The following is a 23327-nucleotide window of genomic DNA, read 5'->3' as shown; positions in this document are numbered from 1 at the left end:
GCCAGCTATGCAGTAGTGCGGGAGAAGGAACATATGGGGGCTATATAAAAAGACACCTAAGGCAGGCATACTTTATAGTAGACAGGTATCACAATTCATAAACTAAATTGCCCACTCTTCACTCCCGTTAGGACTTACCTATGTTACTTCAAAATAAAAAGTTTTTTTGTGTGTGTGTTTCTTATGTTGACCTGCCTATAACTTCCAAACAAAATCCATGAGTGTGATGACAAAGCATTTGTATGTTTTTATATTAATAGAAGTCCAAAATCACTGTTGTTGGAATACTGAAAGAACACAGACTATGCAACTTTACAAAGTACAGTCAAGTAATCAAGATTGATGCTGTCATTCTGTTCACGTTGTGCCACCATTCTATGTAGGGGTGAAGAGGTTGTGACTTCTGTGCTTTGCAGCATTAGAACACATGGAAAAACTCAAAATGTAGACAGAATTAAGAGCAGAATTTACATTTGTGTGAAGTGTATGCATTGTAAGAGCTTTCCTAGGATAGATTTATATTAATGTGATTTTGTAGATGCGAAAAACAGTGAATAGTCATTATATATATATAAATATATATATACATATATTATTCTATTTCACATTCCAACCCTGTGAATTTTCTTGGGCTAACACACAATCTACTTTAGGAAGCAAATGTGATTAGTAGACGGTTGATTTGATGCACAGAGGCTTAAAATCCAGCACTCTCCGAGCTGCTCCTGTAACTAGGGCTTCTACTATGGCTGGGAGAACGGCTTCGAGTCTGGCTACGGCTGTAGCTGCTATAGCTGTCATAGCTCCTACTTCGACTACGACTGTGAGAGTAGCTACTCAAGGAGCTGGAAGAAGGACTTGGTCTGTAGTACGGAATAGGACGCTTCCGGGCACTGCAAATGAAGACAAATAAATTAATTACATCACCAAGCACACATAATAATAATAATAATTTTATATATATATAGCGCCAACATATTCCGCAGCGCTATTTAGAATAGTATGGAACATTTCTTTGTTAACAGGTTATTTTACGAGGTATCAAATTAGATTTGAACATTTACCCTACAAAAAATAAAAGTGTGTTAGTCAATTCAATTGTTAAAAAGAACAAGATGTTGGAAATGGGGCAAATCGAAGCCAATAAAAAGACCAGTAATGCTAGGTGTACATTACTTAAAGCCTAAAGTTCCCCCATAAAGGCTAGATAGCTATTGGCTGAGCAAGGGTTCGGGTGATCATTCAGACGCCAGCTATATCACTTGTCTCTTTCTATAACAGAGTTGCTGGCAGTCATCTCTGGCTACAAATTTCATAGAGAACAAAAGGATGAGAAGTCTGAAATCCAAGATGTGGGATCCTTATCTCCCTTGACAATCATCTGTCGAGGGCCCACATACACATAAAACCGTAGGTTGAACCCGTCAGGGTTGGCTGTCATTAGTCTAAGTAGGACCTTAAATGTCTGTTATCAGACAATATAAGGTAAAAAGACAAAGGTTAAAAATCAATACAACTCTTTATAGCAGTATCTTATCTGCTTCCTGATGACTCAATGAGTTAATAGAATGTAGTATGTAGGACCTACTGTCCTATGTAAATAGGAATGTAGGACCTACTGTCCTATGTAAATGGGAAAGTAAGACCTACTGTCCTATGTAAATAAGAATGTAGGACCTACTGTCCGATGTAAATAGGAGTGTATGACCTACTGTCCTATGTTAAGGCCCCTTCACATTAAGCGACGCTGCAGCGATACCGACAACGATCCGGATCGCTGGAGAGCTGTCACACAGACCGCTCTCCAGCGACCAACGATGCCGGTAACCAGGGTAAACATCGGGTTACTAAGCGCAGGGCCGCGCTTAGTAACCCGATGTTTACCCTGGTTACCATCCTAAAAGTAAAAAAAACAAACAGTACATACTTACCTAATGCTGTCTGTCCTCCAGCGCTGTGCTCTGCACTCCTCCTGTACTGTCTGTGTGAGCACAGCGGCCGGAAAGCAGAGCGGTGACGTCACCGCTCTGCTTTCCGGCTGACCGACGCTCACAGCCAGTACAGGAGGAGTGCAGAGCACAGCGCTGGAGGACAGACAGCGTTAGGTAAGTATGTACTGTTTGTTTTTTTTACTTTTAGGATGGTAACCAGGGTAAACATCAAGTTACTAAGCGCGGCCCTGCGCTTAGTTACCCGATGTTTACCCTGGTTACCAGTGAAGACATCGCTGGATCGGTGTCACACACGCCAATCCAGCGATGTCCACGGGAGATCCAGCGACGAAATAAAGTTCTGGACTTTCTTCAGCGACCAACGATCTCCCAGCAGGGGCTTGATCGTTGGTCGCTGTCACACATAACGATTTTATTAACGATATCGTTGCTACGTCACAAAAAGCAACGATATCGTTAACAATATCGTTATGTGTGAAGGTACCTTAAGTAGGAATGTATGACCTTCTGTCCCTTGTAAATAGGAATGTACGACCTACCGTTCTATGTAAATAGCAATGTAGGACCTACTGTCCTATGTAAATAGGAATGTAAGACCTACTATCCTATGTAAATAGGAATGTAGGACCTACTGTCCTATGTAAATGGGAAGTCAGACCTACTGTCCTATGTAAATAGGAATGTAGGACCTACTGTCCCATGTAAATGGGAAGTAAGACCTACTGTCCCTTGTAAATAGGAATGTAAGACCTACTGTCCTATGCAAATAGGAATGTAGGACCTACTGTCCTATGTAAATGGGAAGTCAGACCTACTGTCCTATGTAAATAGGAATGTAGGACCTACTGTCCCATGTACATGGGAAGTAAGACCTACTGTCCCTTGTAAATAGGAATGTAAGACCTACTGTCCTATGTAAATAGGAGTGTAGGACCTACTGTCCTATGTAAATGGGAATAGAAGACCTACTGTCCCATGTAAACAGGAATGTAAGACCTACTGTCCTATGTAAAACCATAGATAACATTGCACTAAATGACAAAATACTTTTGTAACAAAAAAAGTTACAGTATCTCTAACTTTCTTATGTCCAGACTTCACATTTTACCAATTTGTGGACAAAACTACAATAATTTGACTAATAAGCTAAAATATGTCTTTGCCTAAACATTTTTTCCACCAGTTGATTGTTTAGGCTAAAAATAAGTTCAACATTCTTATTGCTCAAAAACAGCAAGAGAGATGATGGTTAGGCTTGATGTAATGTACAATTTGTAATGTGATTTCAATTGGCCCAACATAATCCACGCTTTAGACAGACTCTCAATATGCAGAAACAGGGGGGTTAGTAAATAAGTGAACCTGGAGGCTTGATTAATGGATAGTGTTGAGCAAAAAGGAATTGCATTTCTATCAATCAAAGCAATAAGAGCCCTGACCAATATCTAATATGAGCACATCTTGAAATATTATTAACCTAATTATTGAGCTATTACGTTTATATATATATATATTAATGGTTTATATATGTTTATTGCGTTTCAATATAAAATCATGGTGCTCATTAGATAATATGAAATGGCAAAGGGCTAGAAAATATAGTTCACTGGAATGTTACACAACAGACTGACAGATGGTGCAAAAAAAGAAGCCACAAATGTGAAAGCTCTTTGCACATCTCTCAAAATTGCTTCCTTAACAGAGACCAGCCAAGCATGAATAAAAGGACGCCATAAATGGCACCTTCTTATTTTAGCACCTATGACTCTGCGCATTTTGACACATTTACATGCTTTCTTCTAACAGACTCGACACACTACAAGTAGTGAAAAATTACTAAACTAAAATCCAATATCCACAACATACTGTATTTCAAACTTCTTAGGTGTCTTAGACAATGATGCAGCGCCTATAGACGCTCCCAGAATGGGTCGGAACGTTCTGTGATTCCCTATACTGGTAGCTTGGTGTGCACGAATGAAATGCAATCATTTTTTGCCCTAGAAAAGGCCCCATCCAGTAAAAGCTGTGTCGCACATATAGCAAATTGTTAAAAGAACAAAGCTGAAATGATCAGATCCCTAGGTTGGACAGACCGCATAAAGACAAAGACATCTTGTAAGTAGTTAGTGTATTTTTAAGAGCGCTCAGCTTCATCTAAAAAGATTGGAGTGACAAGATTACCCTAGAAATTAAATATACTTGCTGTACTGGACATCACTGGCAGCGCGTCATCTCAAGGAACCTTAACATGGGATGGAACAGCATCAATTACATGGTAAAAAAAAAAAACATTTTACTTTTACTTTGTCAATCCTGGCTGGCAAAAAAAAACAATTTTATTCATTTGTTATACATATCTAATGCATTTAAAATAAAATACTAAACTGTGCAAAGGGTCGTAATTTAAGAAATCTATTCTGTTGAGTATACATTAGCAGACTTATGTGTCTAAATGTCCCAAGGGGCCACATGAGAGACCCTGACTGTTGTGAAAAACCAAACCAACATGGAGAACCTAATTTTTTATTATTAATTGTTATTACTTAAAACTGAGCAGAATTAAGTGAGTTGATTAGCTGCTCCTGCCCCCCACACAGTATGCTGCTATCACTGTCCACCACACAAAGTATGATGCCCCCACAACCTTCCACAGTGTGATACTCCACAGCCATATAGACAGACACACACAGAGTATAATAGCCCCTATAGCTTCACCACATGCAATATGATGCTCCCCCACACAGCATTATGCCCCATAGCTCCCCGACACATAGAATAATGGCACCCATATTCTGACCACAAACATCGATGGCTCCAGTCCCTTTACACTGCATGATGCCCTCACAGCTGCCTCCCAGAGCATGATACACTAACAGCCTTCCACAGTATGATGACTCACAAATACCCCCCACATACAATATAATGACCCCCACATGCCTCCAAACACAGTATGATGCTCTCACGGTCCCCTTACACTGTATGTTAATCCCACCGCTCTCCCAACAGTATGATTCCCCCACAGCTCCCCTATACAGTGTGATGGTCCCCACACAGTACATTGCTCAAGACATGGAATGATTTCTCCCAAGTACATTTCCCCACAAAGTATAATGACCCAATTGTACATTCCCCCACACACAGTATAACGCTCCCACTGCTTTAACACAGTATAAATTAGCTGCCACCCCTTACATATAGTATGATGCCTCCACACAGTATAATGCTCCCACAGCTCACCCACACAGTATGATGCCTCCACAGTCCACACAGTATGGTTTCCCCTCACAGTATTATCACACACAGTCCATCAAAAATTGCTAGCCTCGCTCTGCTCTCCAAATGTGCTGCTGAGCTCTTTGTGAACTGAGACGAGGCGTCATCTAGACAGACAAGCTAATGGTGGAAGAGGGAGCTAATGGATCCCTGTTTCACCATTACATTAAAAAGTAACTGCATATTGAGGGTGCAGATACTCTTCTAATCATGGCACCAGGGGGGTGGTCGCGTGGTTTGTCATGCCACTGTTTCCAGCCCTGTAGCTATCCCAGTCCGTGGGCCAGACAGGCACAGTCAAAGGGCCTATTGTGGTCCTCAGGCTGCAATTTGCACTGGTCTGTTACAGATTATAAGCAAATGTTAGAATAGTCCACTGCTGCAGTCACTTTCCTTTCCTCTGCTCTTTTTTTCCAAACCTTCATTCAGTAGAGAAAGGGTCACATAGTAAAGTAACACAATGCTGCAATATTTCACCACATAGCATTTATGTGTAATCTATTTTCATCGAGACAAATAAGTCTGTATTAATTAGAAAGAATAAAGGGGTTTACTGAGTAATAATAGGTCAGAATCCTGCTGCTCTGTTTACCTGTACACTGTCCAAATAGTAGCTGCTGTAGTGACCATTCCATCAACTTTCTGAAGCTAAAAAGCCTCTGTCAGTGCATTTTCTTTACACGTTAACAGTTGCATTACTACTCATGATGGAATATTTCTAAAAATGGTTGTCTATCTTTAGGGGCAATTATTTTAACTTAAAAACTGCATTGTTACTCGTAATGAAATACGGTAGTTATTAAAGGGTTGTCCACCTCTGGGGGCAATTTTGTTTTTCACAGAAATAATTTTTGCAATTTGCTTTCATTAAAAACTAAGCACCTGGCTTTTTCATGCACTTTGTTTGTCTGCACATTCAACTTTAATGTGGCTTGTGGTCATAAATTTGCTCAGTATATACCAGATAAAAGAGTTCATGTTAGACCATCATACTGATGAGACTGACAGTTAACTCATTTAGCAACCAACAATAGACAGGGTTGCACAGAGGCCATAGAAGGCGAACGGGGCAAAACTTTTAACCCTTTCCGACGTTGGGCATAATTTTACGCCCACGTCGGACTCCCTCCATTTGAAGTGGGCTCCGGTGGTGAGCCCATATCTTTCAGGCACATGTCAGCTGTTTTAAACAGCTGACATGTGCGCGGAACAGCCGCGGGTGGAATAGCAATCCACCCACGGCTATTAACCCGTTAAATGTCGCTGTCAAACTCTGACAGTGGCATTTAATAAGCGCTTCCGGCAATCGTCCACTGGTGACTCCCATCACGTTATCGCAGGTCACCGGTGGGTTGGCATGACAACCAGAGGTCTCCTGGAGACCTCTATAGCTGTCACTGCTGGCTTGCTGTGAGCGCCACCCAGTGGTCGGCGCTCATAGCAAGTGAGTAATTCAGCTACATATTGGCGATCTGATCATCGCCTATATGTAGCTCAGCCGATCGGGTTATGGCAGCTTCTAGTCTCCCATGGAGACTATTGAAGCATGTGAAAAGTAAAAAAAAAATGTTTTTTAAAATATAAAAAAAATATAAAAGTTCAAATCACCCCCATTTCACCCTGTTCAAAATAAAACAATTTGAAAAAATCAAACATACACATACTTGGTATCGTCGGGTTCAGAATCGCCCGATCTATCAAAAAAAAAAAAAGGATTAACCTGAACGCTAAATGGCGTAGTGAGAAAAAAAGTGAAAATGCCAGAATTTCTTTTTTTGGTCGCCGCGACATTGCATTAAAATGCAATAATGGACGATCAAAAGATCGTATCTGCACCAAAATGGTATTATTAGAAATGTCACCACGGCACGCAAAATATAAGCCGTCACCCAACCCGAGATCACGAAAGATGGAGACGCTATGGGTATAGAAAAATGCCACTTTTTGTTTTCTTTAACACAATTTGGAATTTTTTTCACCACTTAGATAAAAAAGAAACGAGGCATGTTTGTTGTCTCTGAACTTGTAATGACCTGGAGAATCATAATAGCGGGTCAGTTTTAGCATTTAGTGAACCTAGTAAAAAAGCCAAACAAAAAACAAGTGTGGGATTGCACTTTTTTTGCAATTTCACCACAATTGGAACTTTTTTCCTGTTTTGTTTTGTTCAAAAATACAACTCCTCCCGCAAAAAAACAAACCCTCACATGGCCATTTTGACCAAAAAATTAAAAAGTTATGGCTCTGGGAAGAAAGGGAGTGAAAAAAAGGTCAAAAGTGGTCAGTTTTTGCTCTTATTTTATTCCCTCTGCTTCTGACTATTCCTTTTTTTCTCTTAAATCCACCATACGGTCCCAGAGGTATCGGCCTTTTTTTTGTGCTAATTTGTTCTTCAACAAGGGAGCGCTGCTCAAAAGATGCTCATGGGGGCATGTCCTTAGACTGCTGTATTAATACTTATTGAGCTCCACCCCCTTGGGATTAAAAAAAAACAAATATCTTTGGATCTGCATGGCAGATTTAAAGAAAGAAAATAATGGATTCCTCTGGGCAGCAAAATAAAATAAGAACTAACACTGACCACGTTTGACCTGGTGACAGGTCCTCCTTAAGAATCCAATACGTTGCAATTATTTTACTACATTTGTCCAAACCTACGATTTAAAGATAAAGTTACTATTATGTTACTAAAGGTTTCTTTTATATAATTTGTTAAATTTATTTTTACAACAGTCTCAAAATATCTGTAATTTTACATATTTTTCTTGAAATTGCCTGATTTCTTTAATTTAAAGCGAACCTGTCACCAGGTTTGGCCAATAAGAGTTACGGCCACTGCCTTTCTCGGCTTATATACGTTATATTCTATAATTCTGTAGCTATGCCCCCGATCCGACATGCAAGATAATAAAAATAAGTTTTATTATACTCACCTGCAGGGCGATCCAGTCTGATGGGTGTCACAGGTCCTGGTCTAGCGCCTCCTATCTTATGATTGCTGCCCTCCAGCTTAATTCATGGCCCCCCGGCTTGGCGCTCCTGAGCAGGCGCACTTTTCTGCCCTGTTGAGGGCAGTGCAAAGTACTGCAGTGCGCTGGTGCCAGGAAAGGCCAGAGAGCCCCAGCGCCTGCACACTGCATTACTTTGCTCTGACCTAAACAGGGCAGAGAAGTACACCTACACAGGAGGGTGATGTCAGGGAGCCAAGAAGCAAGCAGGAGGGCGGCAATCATAAGAAGGAGGGAGGCGCCAGATCAGGACCTGTAACACCCATCCAACCGGACCGCCCTGCAGGTGAGTATAAGTTATTTTTCTTCATTTGCAGGTCAGAATGCTGTATATAAGCCCAGAAAGGCAGTGGCCGTAATTCATATCGGCCAAACCTGGTGACAGGTTCCCTTTATCTTTATAGTTATCAGAGCTACATATTCTACACATTCATAGAGATAAACAGCTGTTACTACTGGTAAAAGGTGCATATCTTACTTTTCTACAGCTCATTGATCCTCTGCACCGTTACTTTAATACCATTGGCCATCTCTTTGATTATGGGATCTAATCCATCTTTAGTTTTATATGGCTCCTACTGACCTGAATAATAGCTGCATAGAGCCGTTTTTAATACTTGCCCAATGGTTTTAATTATGCCTGGTATATCACACAGAAAAACTATGGTGTACAGTTGACCCTCTGTAAATAAACATCAATGTCTTATTACCTAACCTGCATCTCTAACATTTACCTTGTAATTCTTCTCGGCTCCATGAAGCTTGGTGAGTCCCTTCTTCTCTTTCGAATAGGCGAATAACTTCTAGACCGCCGTCTAGGTCTTGTTGCTTCTGTGTCATTATGCCTTGCGCGAGTCTCATTGTCTTTATCCCTAAGAAAATTGAAGTAAAGCTATCTTCAGAAAATGACCTACTGTTTGAATTAAGTTTTTGCTCTACATGAATTTAAAAAAATGCATTAGTTTCATATATTATGGTCTTTATTAACGGGAATCTATCACCAAGTTTTTGCTACCTCATCTGAGAGCAGCATACTGTAGGAACAGAGTCTCTGTTTCCAACCATATACCACTTACTTTACTGGGTGTAAAAGTTGTGCTACAACCAGAGATTTCTCTGCTGTATATCTAGCAGAGCTCAGAAAGCTGACCCTGACAACACCGCAGTTTTTAATGTACATTGTATATTGACAGTAAGCTGCTAATCAGTGCTGGGGTTGTGGTTGGACCAGGAGGCACGCCGGCAGCTAGTTCAGTAGTGATACTCTCCTGCCGATAAAAACAATTATTGTATTAAAACAACAGCACACAGACTAATTAGTGACACAACCATGAAATCAGTGTCTCAAGCCCTGTTCTGCCCATTAGGGCAGAAAAACGAGGTTAAAATTACTGTTGTCACTTTAATAAGCTGTAGTACTCTGTACTGTATTAGTTACCCCTAATGTGGTAATAGCACCATCTGGTGACGTTTAATTGTATTACATGTTGTTTTTCTGTAAGGGTGTCAATTGCATTGTGGGAGAAACCAATGCATTTTGGATAAGAAGGTGCCGTGACACAGTCATTTTGTAAGAAGCACTCTAGCAGAACAGTTGTGTAAAACTTTGTCATGCATTATGTTACTAAAACTCCATTATCGTTCATAAAGTATATCTGGTAAGGAAACTAACTAAGTTCTGTGGTATTGTGTATTCAGAACTGTTGTTAAATCTTGTTGTGACGTTTCGATCAAAAGAGATCTTTATCAAGCTTGATAAAGATCTCTTTTAATCGAAACATCGCAACAAGGGGCAGAATAACTGTGATGCAAATTCACCAACTTGTGAGGCACTGTCGTTATTCATTATCTGGTGTTTGGACGTTTTCCTAGAAGGACTCATTGGATATGACATGCGCTTCAACTGTGGGTAACGTTAACCCTATGTTTCCATGAGGTGTTGTGAGCCAATGTTTGTTGATTAAGAGATTGTTACTAAGCCATGTGTTCACATGTACAAGCTCCATCTCGCTGTGTGCTTTCACTGTTAATTGTAAATGTCATAGTTATTTGATTTTCTAAGCTCAATACTGATACCTGTTGTTTGTATTCTTGTAGTTTTACCACATTCATACATTCCTATTCTATACATTCATCTGTTGACCAATAAACAAGCTAAAGAGAACGGTCTGCTTATTTTGGAAGGCAGAAGGTTTATGCTGTATATCAGATTGTACACCGTGAGGGACGTGTAAGAAGACAGAACAGCCCCTACCTCATGCCGCCCTCAAATTATATTGCAAAAACCAAGAGTAATCTTGGAATGTTCACAATGGCGCACTAGGGCTTTTTTAGACTCATAATTCTTATCCTTTCTGTAAACGTTTACAGCATGGCTCCATATTATCAGAGGTAGGATTAAAATGACTGGTGACACCTCTATACACAGCTGATATCAAAGGATTCACCAATAATAATAATAATTAAAAAATAATTTTATTTATATAGTGCCTACAGGTGCTTCTCAGAAAATTACAATATCATCAAAAAGTTAATTTAGTTCAGTTCTTCAATATCATCAACATTAACAGAAATACTTGAAATAGATCACTCTGTTTGTAATGACTATATAATATGAGTTTCACTTTTTTATTGAAGAACTGAAATAAATTGACTTATTGATGATATTCTAATTTTCTGAGAAGCACCTGTATAGATTCCGCAGCACTTTACAATTAAAGGGAACTTGCTACGTGAAAAAAACACTTTTAACCTGCAAATATGCAGGTTAATAGCATTTTGAACCAGCCCAGAACCTGCACTTTATGCCCCGCTGCAATAAGGAAATTAATTTTATTCCTCTAGGCAGAGTTCGGGTCTCAGTCACGAGGGTGGTGCCGCCACAAGTTCAGTCACCGCATCGTGTATAGAGAGTGGCGGCTGTAACCATTCTGTAACAATTCCTACCGCACTGACTGACAGCAGCTCAGCATTAGGGCTTCAGGTTGATAGCATTTTTTCAGAGACAATACAAAGTAACACATTTCTACAGTTACAGAAAAAGTGAGGACCCTACTCGCAAACTTACAATCTATAAGGAAATAGTGATAATAACCCCAAAGGTAAAAAGTGCTTGTCATGTACTGTTAGGGCTAGCGGAACGCACCAAATAATAAGATGGAATAAGGTGCGTTCGCAGCCCGGGGTCCACCGTGCAGAGATGGAACCTGCTGCCAAGTAATGACGGACTATATGGCGGTACAATGTGAATACACACACGGGTTAACTTCACCCTGTGTGAAGGAAGCGAACCCTGTTGCGTCACAGGGCCGCAGTACCGCACGTAACAAAACTAATAAATAAATAGCAAGAGAGTGTGAACTGTGCCATACTGGCGAACGCCACTAACCACCCTGACTTGGGTTAAAGAAGCGCTCTAATGGCGCGTGGCACTGTACTGGCGGCCACAGCAGTAGGCGCTGTTTTGTGTGTTAACACTGTGAGTTCAGCCGGGCGCTAGATTGCAGCCATACACCTTACGCGAACAGTCATACACAAGGGATGTTTTTTTAAGGAACGACTTGCACTCATCAACACACACACGATTACAATTGTACACTAGCGCATGGCCGTGCGGTCATGCGAAGCTTACATAGCTGCAGCATGTATAGGACCTTCCAATAAAGGACCAATGGGAAGCTGCCACAGAAGTTTAGCACCTTCAGGACCTTCCTGGAGGACCAATGGGAACCGCTGCAGCATCTGAGCATGTGACCCTCGATCTCCAATGGGAGATCTCACCCTGGGCATGCTCAGAAGGGAAAAAGCAGGACTTAGTCCCAAAAGCGTCTGCTCGCCGCTGCCCAGCACTGGCTTCAATGACAGAAGCAGGAAAAGCAGCAGTAACCCTATGCACAGAGTGAGACTGAGCAAGACGCTGGGACCGACGTCTCCGCTGAGCAGACTCCACTGTGGCTGGAGAAGAATGGGAGACTGCAGCAGAGATGGTTTGAGATTCCCCCTGTGCAGAGGCGGGAACTCGACACCTAACATGTATGCTATCATAATAGATAGGGGTTTTCAAATAATGCTACATGAGCCAGTCATCAGCCAGTATCTGTCTAAGTGCAGTTACACAGTGCTCTTGGGTGCATGGCGGATGTGGAGACAGATGAATAGGAGGGACCAGATTCTGATGAACATTTAGAAAGGGGGAACAGGTAAGAGTTAGATTAGTGAAGTGAGGTGATAGACCTGTCTAAAGAGATTTATATTTAAAGCACTCATAGAAATGTGAGGGCTAGGTATTATTTGGATCAACCGGGGTAATGCATCCCAAACAACTGGTGAAGCAAGATGGACATCTTGGAGACTGTAGTGGGAGGTTTGCATTATGGAGGTTGTTAGTCTTAGATCAGATGCAGAATGAAGACTACGGGTAGAGTGATGGACAGAGATGAGAGAGGCGATGTATGGTGGTACAGAACTGTGGAGAGATTTGTGGGTAAAAGAGATAAGGTTAAATTGAACTTGACCAAGGTTATTAGAGCACTGGGGGGTCTGCAATACCAAGACAGGTTATTACACTTGGGGTTATTTAGTTTGGAAAAACGAAGGCTTAGGGGTGATCTTATTATAATGTATAAATATATGGGGGGACAGTACAAAGACCTTTCTAACGATCTTTTTACTCTCAGACCTGTGACGGGGACAAGGAGGCATCCTCTACATTTAGAGAAAAGAAGATTTAATCATAATCACATTTGTGGATTCTTTACTGTAAGAGAAGTGATACTATGGAACTCTCTGCCATATGGTCTTGTAATGAGTGATTCACTAGTAAAATTTAAGAAGGGACTGGATGCCTTCCTTGAATAAGTATAATGTTACAGGTTATATATACTAGATTCCTTGATAGGGCGTTAATCCAGGGAACTAGTCTGATTGCCGTATATGGAGTCGGGAAGGAATTTTTTCCCCCAATGTGGAGCTCAGTGTTTGCCGCATGGTTTTTTTTTGCCTTCCTCTGGATCAACATGTTAGGCTACGGGTTGAACTAGATGGACTTAAAGTCTTCCTTCAACCTTAAATACTATGTTTCTATGTAGCGGATAGGTAACCAGTTCAATGAATGATACAGGGTAGTGGCACTGGAGTAGCAGCTGGACAGAAATATGATCCTGGCGGCTTCAGTCAGGAAGGACTGGAGAGGAGAATGTTTCGTAAGAGGAAGACTGATCAGTAGAGAGTTTCAGTAGTCTAGACAAGAATTAATAAGAGTTACAGTAAAAATGTTCAAAGAGTTTCAAAGGAGAGAAACGGTTGGATTGTGAAAATGTTTTTAAGATGCAGGTGACATGAGCAAATGAGTGATTAGAAAACATAGGAAACAAAGAAAATGTTGTGTCAAATATGATCCAAAGTCAGTGAATGTGCTTGAACCACCCACGGCAATTGCAATATTGGGTTTAGCTAGGATAGTAGAGAGAGGGAACATGAGACTTTCAGTTTTGGAGAGATTCAGTTTCAGATAGAGGGAGGACATTGTGTTCACAGAATCTCTGGAATTTTGAATTAGGGTGGGGGTGATGTCAGAAGACGATGGGTATAATTGGGTGTTGTCAGTATATAGATGGTACTCTAAACCCATTTCTGATAGTTTGTCCAATATGGGCAGTGTATACAGAGAAGAGGAATGGGCCTAGGACTGAATTTTGAGGAACCATAACAGTAAGGTGAAGAGGAAAGGAAGTAGAGACAGCAAATGCTACAGTGAAGGAGCGGTCAGATAGGTGGGAGGAGAACTGAGAGAGCAGTTTGTTTGAGACAGAGAGAGTGAAGAATAGTGAAGAGGACCTGGTGATCCGTGGCGCCAAATGTAGAAGAAATCAAGGAGAATCAGAGAGTAGTGAAACTTGGTTTAGCTGTTAATAGATCGGTAGAGACTTTTATAAGGGCAGTTTCAGTAGAGTAAAGAATGAAAACTGGATTGTAAAGGGTCAGGAAGACACCTATATAATAGAGAATTAGATGAGAGTGGAAAATGTATTCCAGGAGTTTAGAGATGAAGGGGAGATTAAACACTGGTCTGTAGTTAGCAGGGCAGTTCTAGACATTTTTTTATTAATGGGTCTATGACGGCATGTTTGAGTGAGGAGGAAACAGTACCAGAAGGAAGAGACAATAAATAAGAGTAAATATTTCAATTAGGTGGGTACTGACAGCAGAGGAGAGTGACTGAAGGAGATGTGAGAGAATAGGGACATTGTTTCAGGTTGTAGGGTGAGAAGAAGCAAGGAACCAGTGGTAACTTCTTCTGTCACAGACTTAAAGGTGGAAAGTAAACTTCAGGTGTGGGAGGGATGGGGATCCAAGATCTGAGAGGATTGGGCCAAAATGTCCTGATGGATATAGCTGATTTTTTTATTGGAAATAAGAGGCCTGTTCATCAGCGCTAAGGTTGGGAAGGTGAGCCTGTACGTTAGGGTTAAGGCAGGAGAGGATAGTTTTGAAGAGTTGTTTTGGATTGTCAGATAGTGATATGATGAGGGACAGGGTGTCCACTGTCTGTGTATAGCAGGTGCTGCTTCAATCAGGGCATTTGCCAATGTCTTATTATAATGTGATAATGCTGGATAAGTCTGGACAAAAAAGGGATGAGATTGGAGCTAAAGGTGACTTTAGATGGTTGAATAGCTGCTCCGTATTGATAGCACGTAGATTTCTGTATGTGTGGCAAGTGGACATGTGCTGAGATGGGCAGAAAGAAGGCTGTGGTCAGAGAGAGGGAGAAGTAAGTTAGTAAAGTCATATATTGAGCAAAGCTGAGAGAAGACCAGGTCCAGTATATTCCCATCTTCATGTGTAGAAGAGGCCAAGTGAGGCAGTTAGACAAAGAAAATAAGTGACAGATGCAGAGTGGATTATCAATGGGGATGTTTAAAGTGCCCCTTGATGAGAGTGGGAATGTTGCAGAATAGGAAGTGTGGAAGCCAAGTCGCAAAATGATTCAGGGACAAGAGTTTGAAGAGTTTAACGGGATAGACCTCAATGGAAGAAAACATAAGCGATGGTATGGGGGGATAACCTGGAAAACACATTGTTATGAAAGGAACAGACTAACACCTCCACATTTTCTGCTCTCTGGTCTGGAGGAATGTGAAAATTGTTCTGCTATCCACCATGTCTTTCTGATTTACTACAGGAGATACCAGTACCCTGTAGAAAGATATATTATATATCATAAGATGAGAAGTATCACACTATTGGGGTCCTGCATCATATCCTGTAGGAGGTAATTATGTATACTATTATTGCATAAGTGTTTCTCTTTATGCTTTTTACCATGAATTTCCTTTTGGCAGATAGCATGTGACTATGTGACATCAGGGCTGCACACATTGTGTGACATTTACTATTTGACCGCATATAATATACTAGATGGTGGCCCGATTCTAATGCATCGGGTATTCTAGAATATGCATGTATGTATGTACGTCGCGCTTAGCACAGCCATGTAGTATATAGCACAGCCACGTAGTATATAACATAGCCACGTAGTATATAGCACAGCCAGCCACGTAGTATATAGCACAGCCAGCCACGTAGTATATAGCACAGCCACCCACGTAGTATATAGCACAGCCACGTAGTATATAGGACAGCCACGTAGTATATAGCAGTCACATAGTATAAAGCAGCCACATAGTGTATAGCACAGCTCACTGTTATGGACCTAGTGGTTAGGAGCACCAGGAACGACCTGATGGTTAAACTCACACAAGACAAGCTCTGGGAAGTGGGAACTCTGCTGACCGCAACCCCTAATCCTATCACACAACTAGAAATAGCCGTGGAGCGTACCTAACACGGCCTAGACGCCTCTTCACAGCCTAAGAGCTAACTAGCCCTAGAAATAGAAAATAAAGCCTACCTTGCCTCAGAGAAATTCCCCAAAGGAAAAGGCAGCCCCCCACATATATTGACTGTGAGTAAAGATGAAGTCACAAACACAGAAATGAAACAGGTTTCAGCAAAGGGAGGCCAGACTTACTAAACAGACTGAGGATAGGAAAGGTATCTTTGCGGTCAGCACAAAAAACTACAAAAAGACCACGCAGAGTGTGCAAAAAGACCTCCGCACCGACTCACGGTGCGGAGGTGCCACTCTGCATCCCAGAGCTTCCAGCTAGCAAAACAAAATCATAATAGCAAGCTGGACCAGAAAACAATGAACAAATAATAACTAGCAGGGACTTAGCTTCTGCTGGAGTAGACAGGTCACCAGAAAGATCCAAGAGCGAACTGAACCAGTACAAGAACATTCACAGCTGGCATGGAGTAACGATCTGAGTGGAGTTAAATAGAGCAGCCAGCCAACGAATAAACTCCGTCACCTGTGGAAGGAACCTCAGAAGCAGCAGCACCACTCACAGCCACCAGAGGCAGTCCATGGACAGAACTCGCCGAAGTACCATTCATGACCACAGGAGGGAGTTCGATAACAGAATTCACAACAGCTCACGTAACAGACAGCCACGTAGTATATAACACAGCCCATGCAGTATATAACACAGCCCACGTAATATATAGCACAGCCCATGTAGTATATAACACAGGCCACGTAGTATATAACACAGCCCACGCAGTATATAACACTGCCCAGAGTATATAGCAGCCAAGCAGTATATAACAGCCCACCTAATAAATAGCACAGCCCACATAGCATATAACAGCCCACGCAATATATAGCACAGCCCACATAGTATATAACACAGCCCACGTAGTATATAACACAGGACACGCAGTATATAACACAGCCCACACAGTATATAGCACTGCCCACATAGTATATAGCAGCCAGGCCGTATATAACACAGCCCACGTAGTATATAACACAGCCACGTAGTATATAACACAGCCGATGTAATATATGGCAAGGCCCACATAGTATATAACACAGCCCACGTAGTATATAACACAGGCCACGCAGTATATAACACAGCCCATGCAGTAAATAACACTGCCCACGTAGTATATAGCAGCCAGACAGTATATAACACAGCCCACGTAATATATAGCACAGCCCATGTAGTATATAACACAGCCCACACAGTATATAACACAGCCCACGCAGTATATAACACAGCCCACATAGTATATAGCAGTGTGGGCACCATATCCCTGTTAAAAAAAATAAAAATAAAAAATAGTTATATACTCACCCTCTGGCGTCTAACAAAGCTGTGCCGAAGCTGGCGGCAGCATCGAGTGCATTGGTAGACGTCGAAAGGTGAGAATAGCACAATTTTTTATTTTTTTAAATTATTTTTAACATTATATCTTTTTACTATTGATGCTGCATAGGCAGCATCAATAGTAAAAAGTTGGTCCAGGATGGGGCGACACACTGGCACTGACCAGAGGGGAGTAGGGAGAGGGCACTGACTTGCGGAGAGTAGGGAGGGGCCAATTTGCGGCCAGACTAAGCCTGTCACTGATTTCCGCTACAGACAAACAGACAGAAAGACAAACAGACGGAAGTACCCCTTAGACGATTATATAGATAGATTTACTCATTCATGTGTGTATACTTTGGTATTTACATATTGGTTACACATATTGTGTGATTCTTATCTGATATATTCTATATTGTTACATTTCTTTTGGGTGCACACCTTAGTACGTATATATGGTATTATTTGCTCTACCTTATTGTTAATTTAGGGATTAATGCATGGTCCCATAAATACCTCCTGTGATATTTATGTGCAGTGGTGCCATTTACTGGTATCCCACATTTTAACTTCTTTTATATTTTGTAGTTTACAATAAAGCTTTTCCTTTTTATTTTGGTTCCCTTCGTACAAAATGTATTTATAGGATATTCCTCTTCTTTGCACTGAACCATATACACTGCTCAAAAAATAAAGGGTACACTTAAAACAACACGATGTAACTCCAAGTCAATCACACTTCTATGAAATCAAACTGTCCAGTTATGAAGCAATACTGATTCTTAATCAATTTCTTCTGCTGTTGTACAAACGGAACATACAACTACTAGATATGATGGGTAATTAGCAAGACAACCCCTTTAAAGGCGTGGTTCTGACATTGGTGACAACGGACCATTTTCTCATCCTTTTTTGCTGTTTCGGTAACTTTTGCATTTTGTCAATGCTCTAACCCGAGAGGTACTGTACAGTAGCATGAGTCAGAGTCTACAACCCACAGAAGTTGCTCAGGTAGTACAGTTCATCCAGGATGGCACATGAATGCGACCTGTGGCAAGAAGGGTAGCTGTGTCTGTCAACACAGTGTCAAGAGCATGGAGCAGATATCAGGACACAGGCCAGTACACACTAGGAGACGTGGAGGGGGCAGTAGGAGGGCAACAACCCAGCAGCAGGACCGCTACCTCCACCTCTGTACAAGGAGGAACAGGAGGCGCAGTACCAGAGCCCTGAAAAATGACCTCCAGCAGGCCACTAACATCCATGTGTCTGCTCAAACTGTCAGAAACAGACTGAATGAGGGTGGTATGAGGGCCTGACATCCACAAGTGGTGAGCTTACAGCCCAAGACCATGCAAGGCAATTGACATTTGCCAGAGAACACCAAGTTTGGCAGATTCGACATTGGCGCCTTGTGCTCTTCACAGATGAGAGCAGTTCACACTGACCACATGTGACAGAGTCAGGGGACGACGTGTAAAACAATATGCTGCCTGCAACATCCTCCAGCACGACCGATTTGGCAGTGGGTCAGTAATAATGTGGGGAGGCATTTCTTTGGAGGGATGCACAGGCCTCCATGAGCTAGCTAGCAGTACCTTGACTGATATTAGGTACTGGGATGAGATCCTCAGATCCATTGTGAGACCATATGCAGCTGCAGTGGGCCCTAGGTTCCTTCTGATGCATAACAATGTCTCATGTGACTGAAGTGTGTCAGCAGTTCCTGCATGATGAAGGCATTGATGCTATGGACTGGCCTGCCCATTCCCCAGACCTGAATCCAATCGAGCTCATCTGGAACATCTTGTCTCGTTCCATCCACCAACGTCATGTTGCACCACAGACTGTCCAGGAGTTGACTGATGCTTTTATCGAGGTCTGGGATATTCCTCAGGAGAACATCCGCTGCCTCATCTGTAGCATGCCCAGGAGCTGTAGGGAGTTCATACAGGCACATGGAGGCCACACACACAACTGAGCATCATTTCTTTGGCTCGAGGCAGTTCCACTTCAAATGGATCCGTCTCTAATTTGATTTTCCTCTTTTCTGAGAATCTTTACAAATCCAGACCTCCATGGGATATTCATTTTGATTTACATTGATCATTTTTATGTTTTATTGTTCTCAATGCATTCCACTATGTAATGAATAAAGATTTGCAACTGGAATATTTCATTCAGTGATATCTAGGATGTGGTATTTTAGTGTTTTCTTTAATCTTTTGAGCAGTGTATATAGGTTCTATGTATATACAGATGAAGTTTACATACCCTATATAAAAAGTCATATTAATGTATTTCTCAATATCTGACACAAAATCAGGATAAACATTTCCCGTTTTAGGTCAGTTAGGATTACCATAATTATTAATATTTGCCAAATGCAAATGTTGTCTGTCATGTCTGTTTTTTAATTAATGCTGAACATCCTGCTTAAGTAGCATATGTTAATTATTTTAATTATGTGACCAATGGGTTTATTGGACACACTATTTAGTTGTGTTCCTTCTGTTATTAGGTCAGATCATGAATAAGACACAAGTTGAAACACGTTGATCTTTCCTAACAGTGTGTTGATGCTGACATTATATGGCTTTCATTTTAATAACTTTACAATAAAAGTTATTTTTAGCCACCTCCATCCATCGCTGGATCCTCCTTTCCTTTTTCTAATTATCATGGCTACTCAACCAGATCCGTGCGAGGCGTTGGCAGGCATCAGGGAGTTCGAACATAGAGACTGGTAAGCTGACTTTGCAATTTCCATTAATATTTGTGTGGCTGATGTCACATTTGTAATGTCAGGTGACATAAAGCCCACTGATTAATAATGGAGAGGCATCTATAAGATGCCTATCTATTACTAACCCCATAGTCAGATTTTACATAAACACACAGCCAGACTAAAGTCCTTTACTTGAAATAAAAAAACATAGTTTTACTTAAAAATAAAAAATAAAGTTATACTCACCTGATGCCCATTCCATTGAAGCCCTCATCCTCTGTAAAAAAAAAAAAAGAAAATAATAAACAACAATAATACTCACCTAACACCCATTCCATTGAAACCTTGTTTTCAGTAAAAACATAAAAATAATAAACAACAATATCCCTCACCTGTCCAACACACTGTCCCACGCCGTAATCTGTATCTGCAATAAGTAATTTTCAACCTGGATGGTGCCAGAATGACACCATCCAGGCTGAAGACCACGGGACAATGAGCTGCTGTGAGTAGAGTTTCAATAACTAGCGGTGAGATTATCAAGGTTACTGCAGGTCACTGAGGCTGCATTCCCAGTTCAATTCAGTGTGAGCCTGGCCGATGAGCTGCGGTGACCTCAGCGAGATCACCGCTAGCACCGTGAGAAAGACTCATGGTGCAGCGCTGAGCTTAATGAGTTCACCGCAGTTCACAGTAAGAAATTTCTTACGGACACTGATAGTCACTGACTCTGAGCTCACAGCAGCTCATTCTCCCATTATCTTCAGCCTGGACGGTCACATCTGGGCACCGTCCAGGTTGAAAACCACTTATCGCTGATATGGATTATGGCGTGGGACAGTATGTCGGACAGGTGAGGGATATGTTATTTTTAGTGTTTTACAGGAGACCAGAGCTTCAATGGATTGGGCGTTAGTTGAGTACTACTGCTGTTTATTATTTTCTGTTTGTTTTTTTTACAGAGGACGAGGGCTTCAATGGAAATGGAGTAAGATAAGTATAACTTTGTTTTTCATTTTTAAATATAAATGTATTTCAAATAAATGTTTGTCAGGTATATCTGATTTCAAAATGCTGAGGCGTTTCAGAGAAAAACATACTTTATTAGCTGCGCAGAAATCTGTCAATTCAGGGAAGCGGGTGGAGAGAAGCCGCCGGGGACCCGCCTTTCCAACTATTCTACAGCGCAGTTTGGTGCTTGGCAGTTTTTACGGTGTGTTTCTCTCTGAAACACTGCAGCCTTTCAGAGTCAAACATACCTGGCTTATACATGCTGCCTGTGGATTGTGCAGCATGTATCAGCTTTCAGGTTCACTTTAAGATATGATTGAAATATAGACATTTAGCTTTAATTTGAGAGGTTTTACAAAATATTGAATTAACTATTCAGAAATTACAGCCATTTTTACATAGTTTATTCAATTTCACAAACTCAAAAGTAACTCTTGACTGCTAAATCATTTCATGCTCTGTGTGGCCCGTTAATGAGTTTTATGTCATAAAAAAATGTAGGAAATAACACATCCAGAGTTGATTCCTAGTGTTGAATCTAATTTTATTCAATGGCCACGCCAATTACTTGACCTTAACCCGATTTAGCCTTCTGTAAACCCGATATTTGGAAATGTCTGTGCATTCCGGTTATAGGATGTTTCGCCCCCATCAGTTCGTCCCCAGCAGTTCACCCCCAGCAGTTCACCCCCGGGTACATCCTGTTCGAGATGCCAAGTTGAATCACCCGCCAAGGCAGTGGGGTACTCGGTACCGGGCCCGGTACTTGAAGGGGACGTCACGGTGGCTGCGACTCGGTCTGTGGCCCTGGGCGCCCAAGTAAAGGGAAAGGTCTTTAAAGGGGTCCTCTGGGGTGATGGTATGGCAGCTGGATGGTATAACTTCCCACAGGTGAAGTAAATATACCCAGGGGCGAACTGCTGGGGGCGAACAGGTGGGGGTGAACTGCTGGGGGCAAAACATCCAAATCCCATGTATTCCAGTCATGAAAAGCTGAAAATTATTAATATCCAAGCATTAAAAAGTCTTTGCATTTCTACTTATCTTTGCTTGTCCAATTACTTTTGAGCCCATAGTAATAAATTTTGCAACTTTAATGGCAGTTAACACGATAATTTATCCAACTTACTTTACAATTTGATGCTCAGTTTATAGGAGGGGAATATTATGATGGTGCAAAGTGTCTGAAGTGCATTTTCACTTGCTACTGATATTGATATACTGATATATACTGATATATATTGATATATATCAACTAATCAGCATGTGGGTTTTTAAGACCAATGCAGTGATAAAATGCAATACATAAGTATAATAAACATGCACTTTACATCTGCTCTTGAGTTCTCTCCAGGGGGTTCCATAATTTACAGCTATTATGTTCATAGTTCTAATGGATAGTCCACATCTAAGGTGAGATGCTAAACAATGTAAAAATCTGAAACGTCATTCTTCACTTTTTGTTAAGAGACAAAATTTAACTTGCACGTTTTAAAACCAATATATCTATTTCTTTTCACGCAAAATACTCATCAGTTTAAGTAATTTAGTAACTGCAAAACCAAAACTCTTGGTTCAGCCATTTGGGATACTTCAAGTACACATTCTATACTACAGTAAAATAGAATTTCTTCCATTTTAAACTTTTTAAATTAAAACGATCATTTATTTTAAATGAAAAATACACACCAAAAAATTTGGTACATTTCAACTTTAATCTAAAAGTACATTGAAATAAATGTTTATTACATGTGAAGATTGAATAGTTTTTACCTGTTCAAATTCTTTTTTGGGGAGAGAGATCGAGATCTGCTTCTTGCCGATCTCTTGTCCCGTGATCTTGAACGTGAGGGTGAACAGCTTGAACTCCAAGAACTACCTCTGTTGCCATTGCTTCGAGCTGGACTCTTCCTTCTATCAAAGTTTTGATGATTACGCTTCACCGAAGACTCAGAACAACTATTTTGTTTACCGTGACGATGCTTAACTGTTGGTCTAGGATATATAATATATAATGATTGTATTCATTGAAATATATTAGCAACAAGTTAACATTCATACAGGTTTAAATTATGGTTAGTTTGTAAATGCTATTAAAAGTATGTATAATTGGTACCTAAACCTAATGATCATACAT

General features: G+C 41.0%; 1 protein-coding gene across 2 annotated transcripts in view; it reads right to left on the bottom strand.

The window, feature by feature from the left end:
• Positions 1-572: 572 nt before the first annotated feature.
• The window catches only part of SRRM3 (serine/arginine repetitive matrix 3), a 777290-nt gene continuing 754535 nt past the window's right edge, over positions 573-23327 (bottom strand). For both annotated transcript variants that reach the window (XM_069757291.1, XM_069757290.1), the window contains exons 14-16: positions 22964-23185; positions 8971-9108; positions 573-893 (exon numbers count right to left, since the gene is read on the bottom strand). In XM_069757291.1, coding sequence (XP_069613392.1) covers positions 698-893; positions 8971-9108; positions 22964-23185 — 556 coding nt within the window. In that variant the 3' untranslated portion in view covers positions 573-697. The remainder of the gene's footprint in view (positions 894-8970; positions 9109-22963; positions 23186-23327) is intronic.

The sequence above is a fragment of the Ranitomeya imitator genome, chromosome 3 (genome assembly GCF_032444005.1).
Source record: "Ranitomeya imitator isolate aRanImi1 chromosome 3, aRanImi1.pri, whole genome shotgun sequence".
NCBI lineage: Eukaryota > Metazoa > Chordata > Amphibia > Anura > Dendrobatidae > Ranitomeya > Ranitomeya imitator.
Note: the sequence above shows the minus strand (reverse complement) of the source record. Positions and strands in the feature narration are given on the sequence as shown.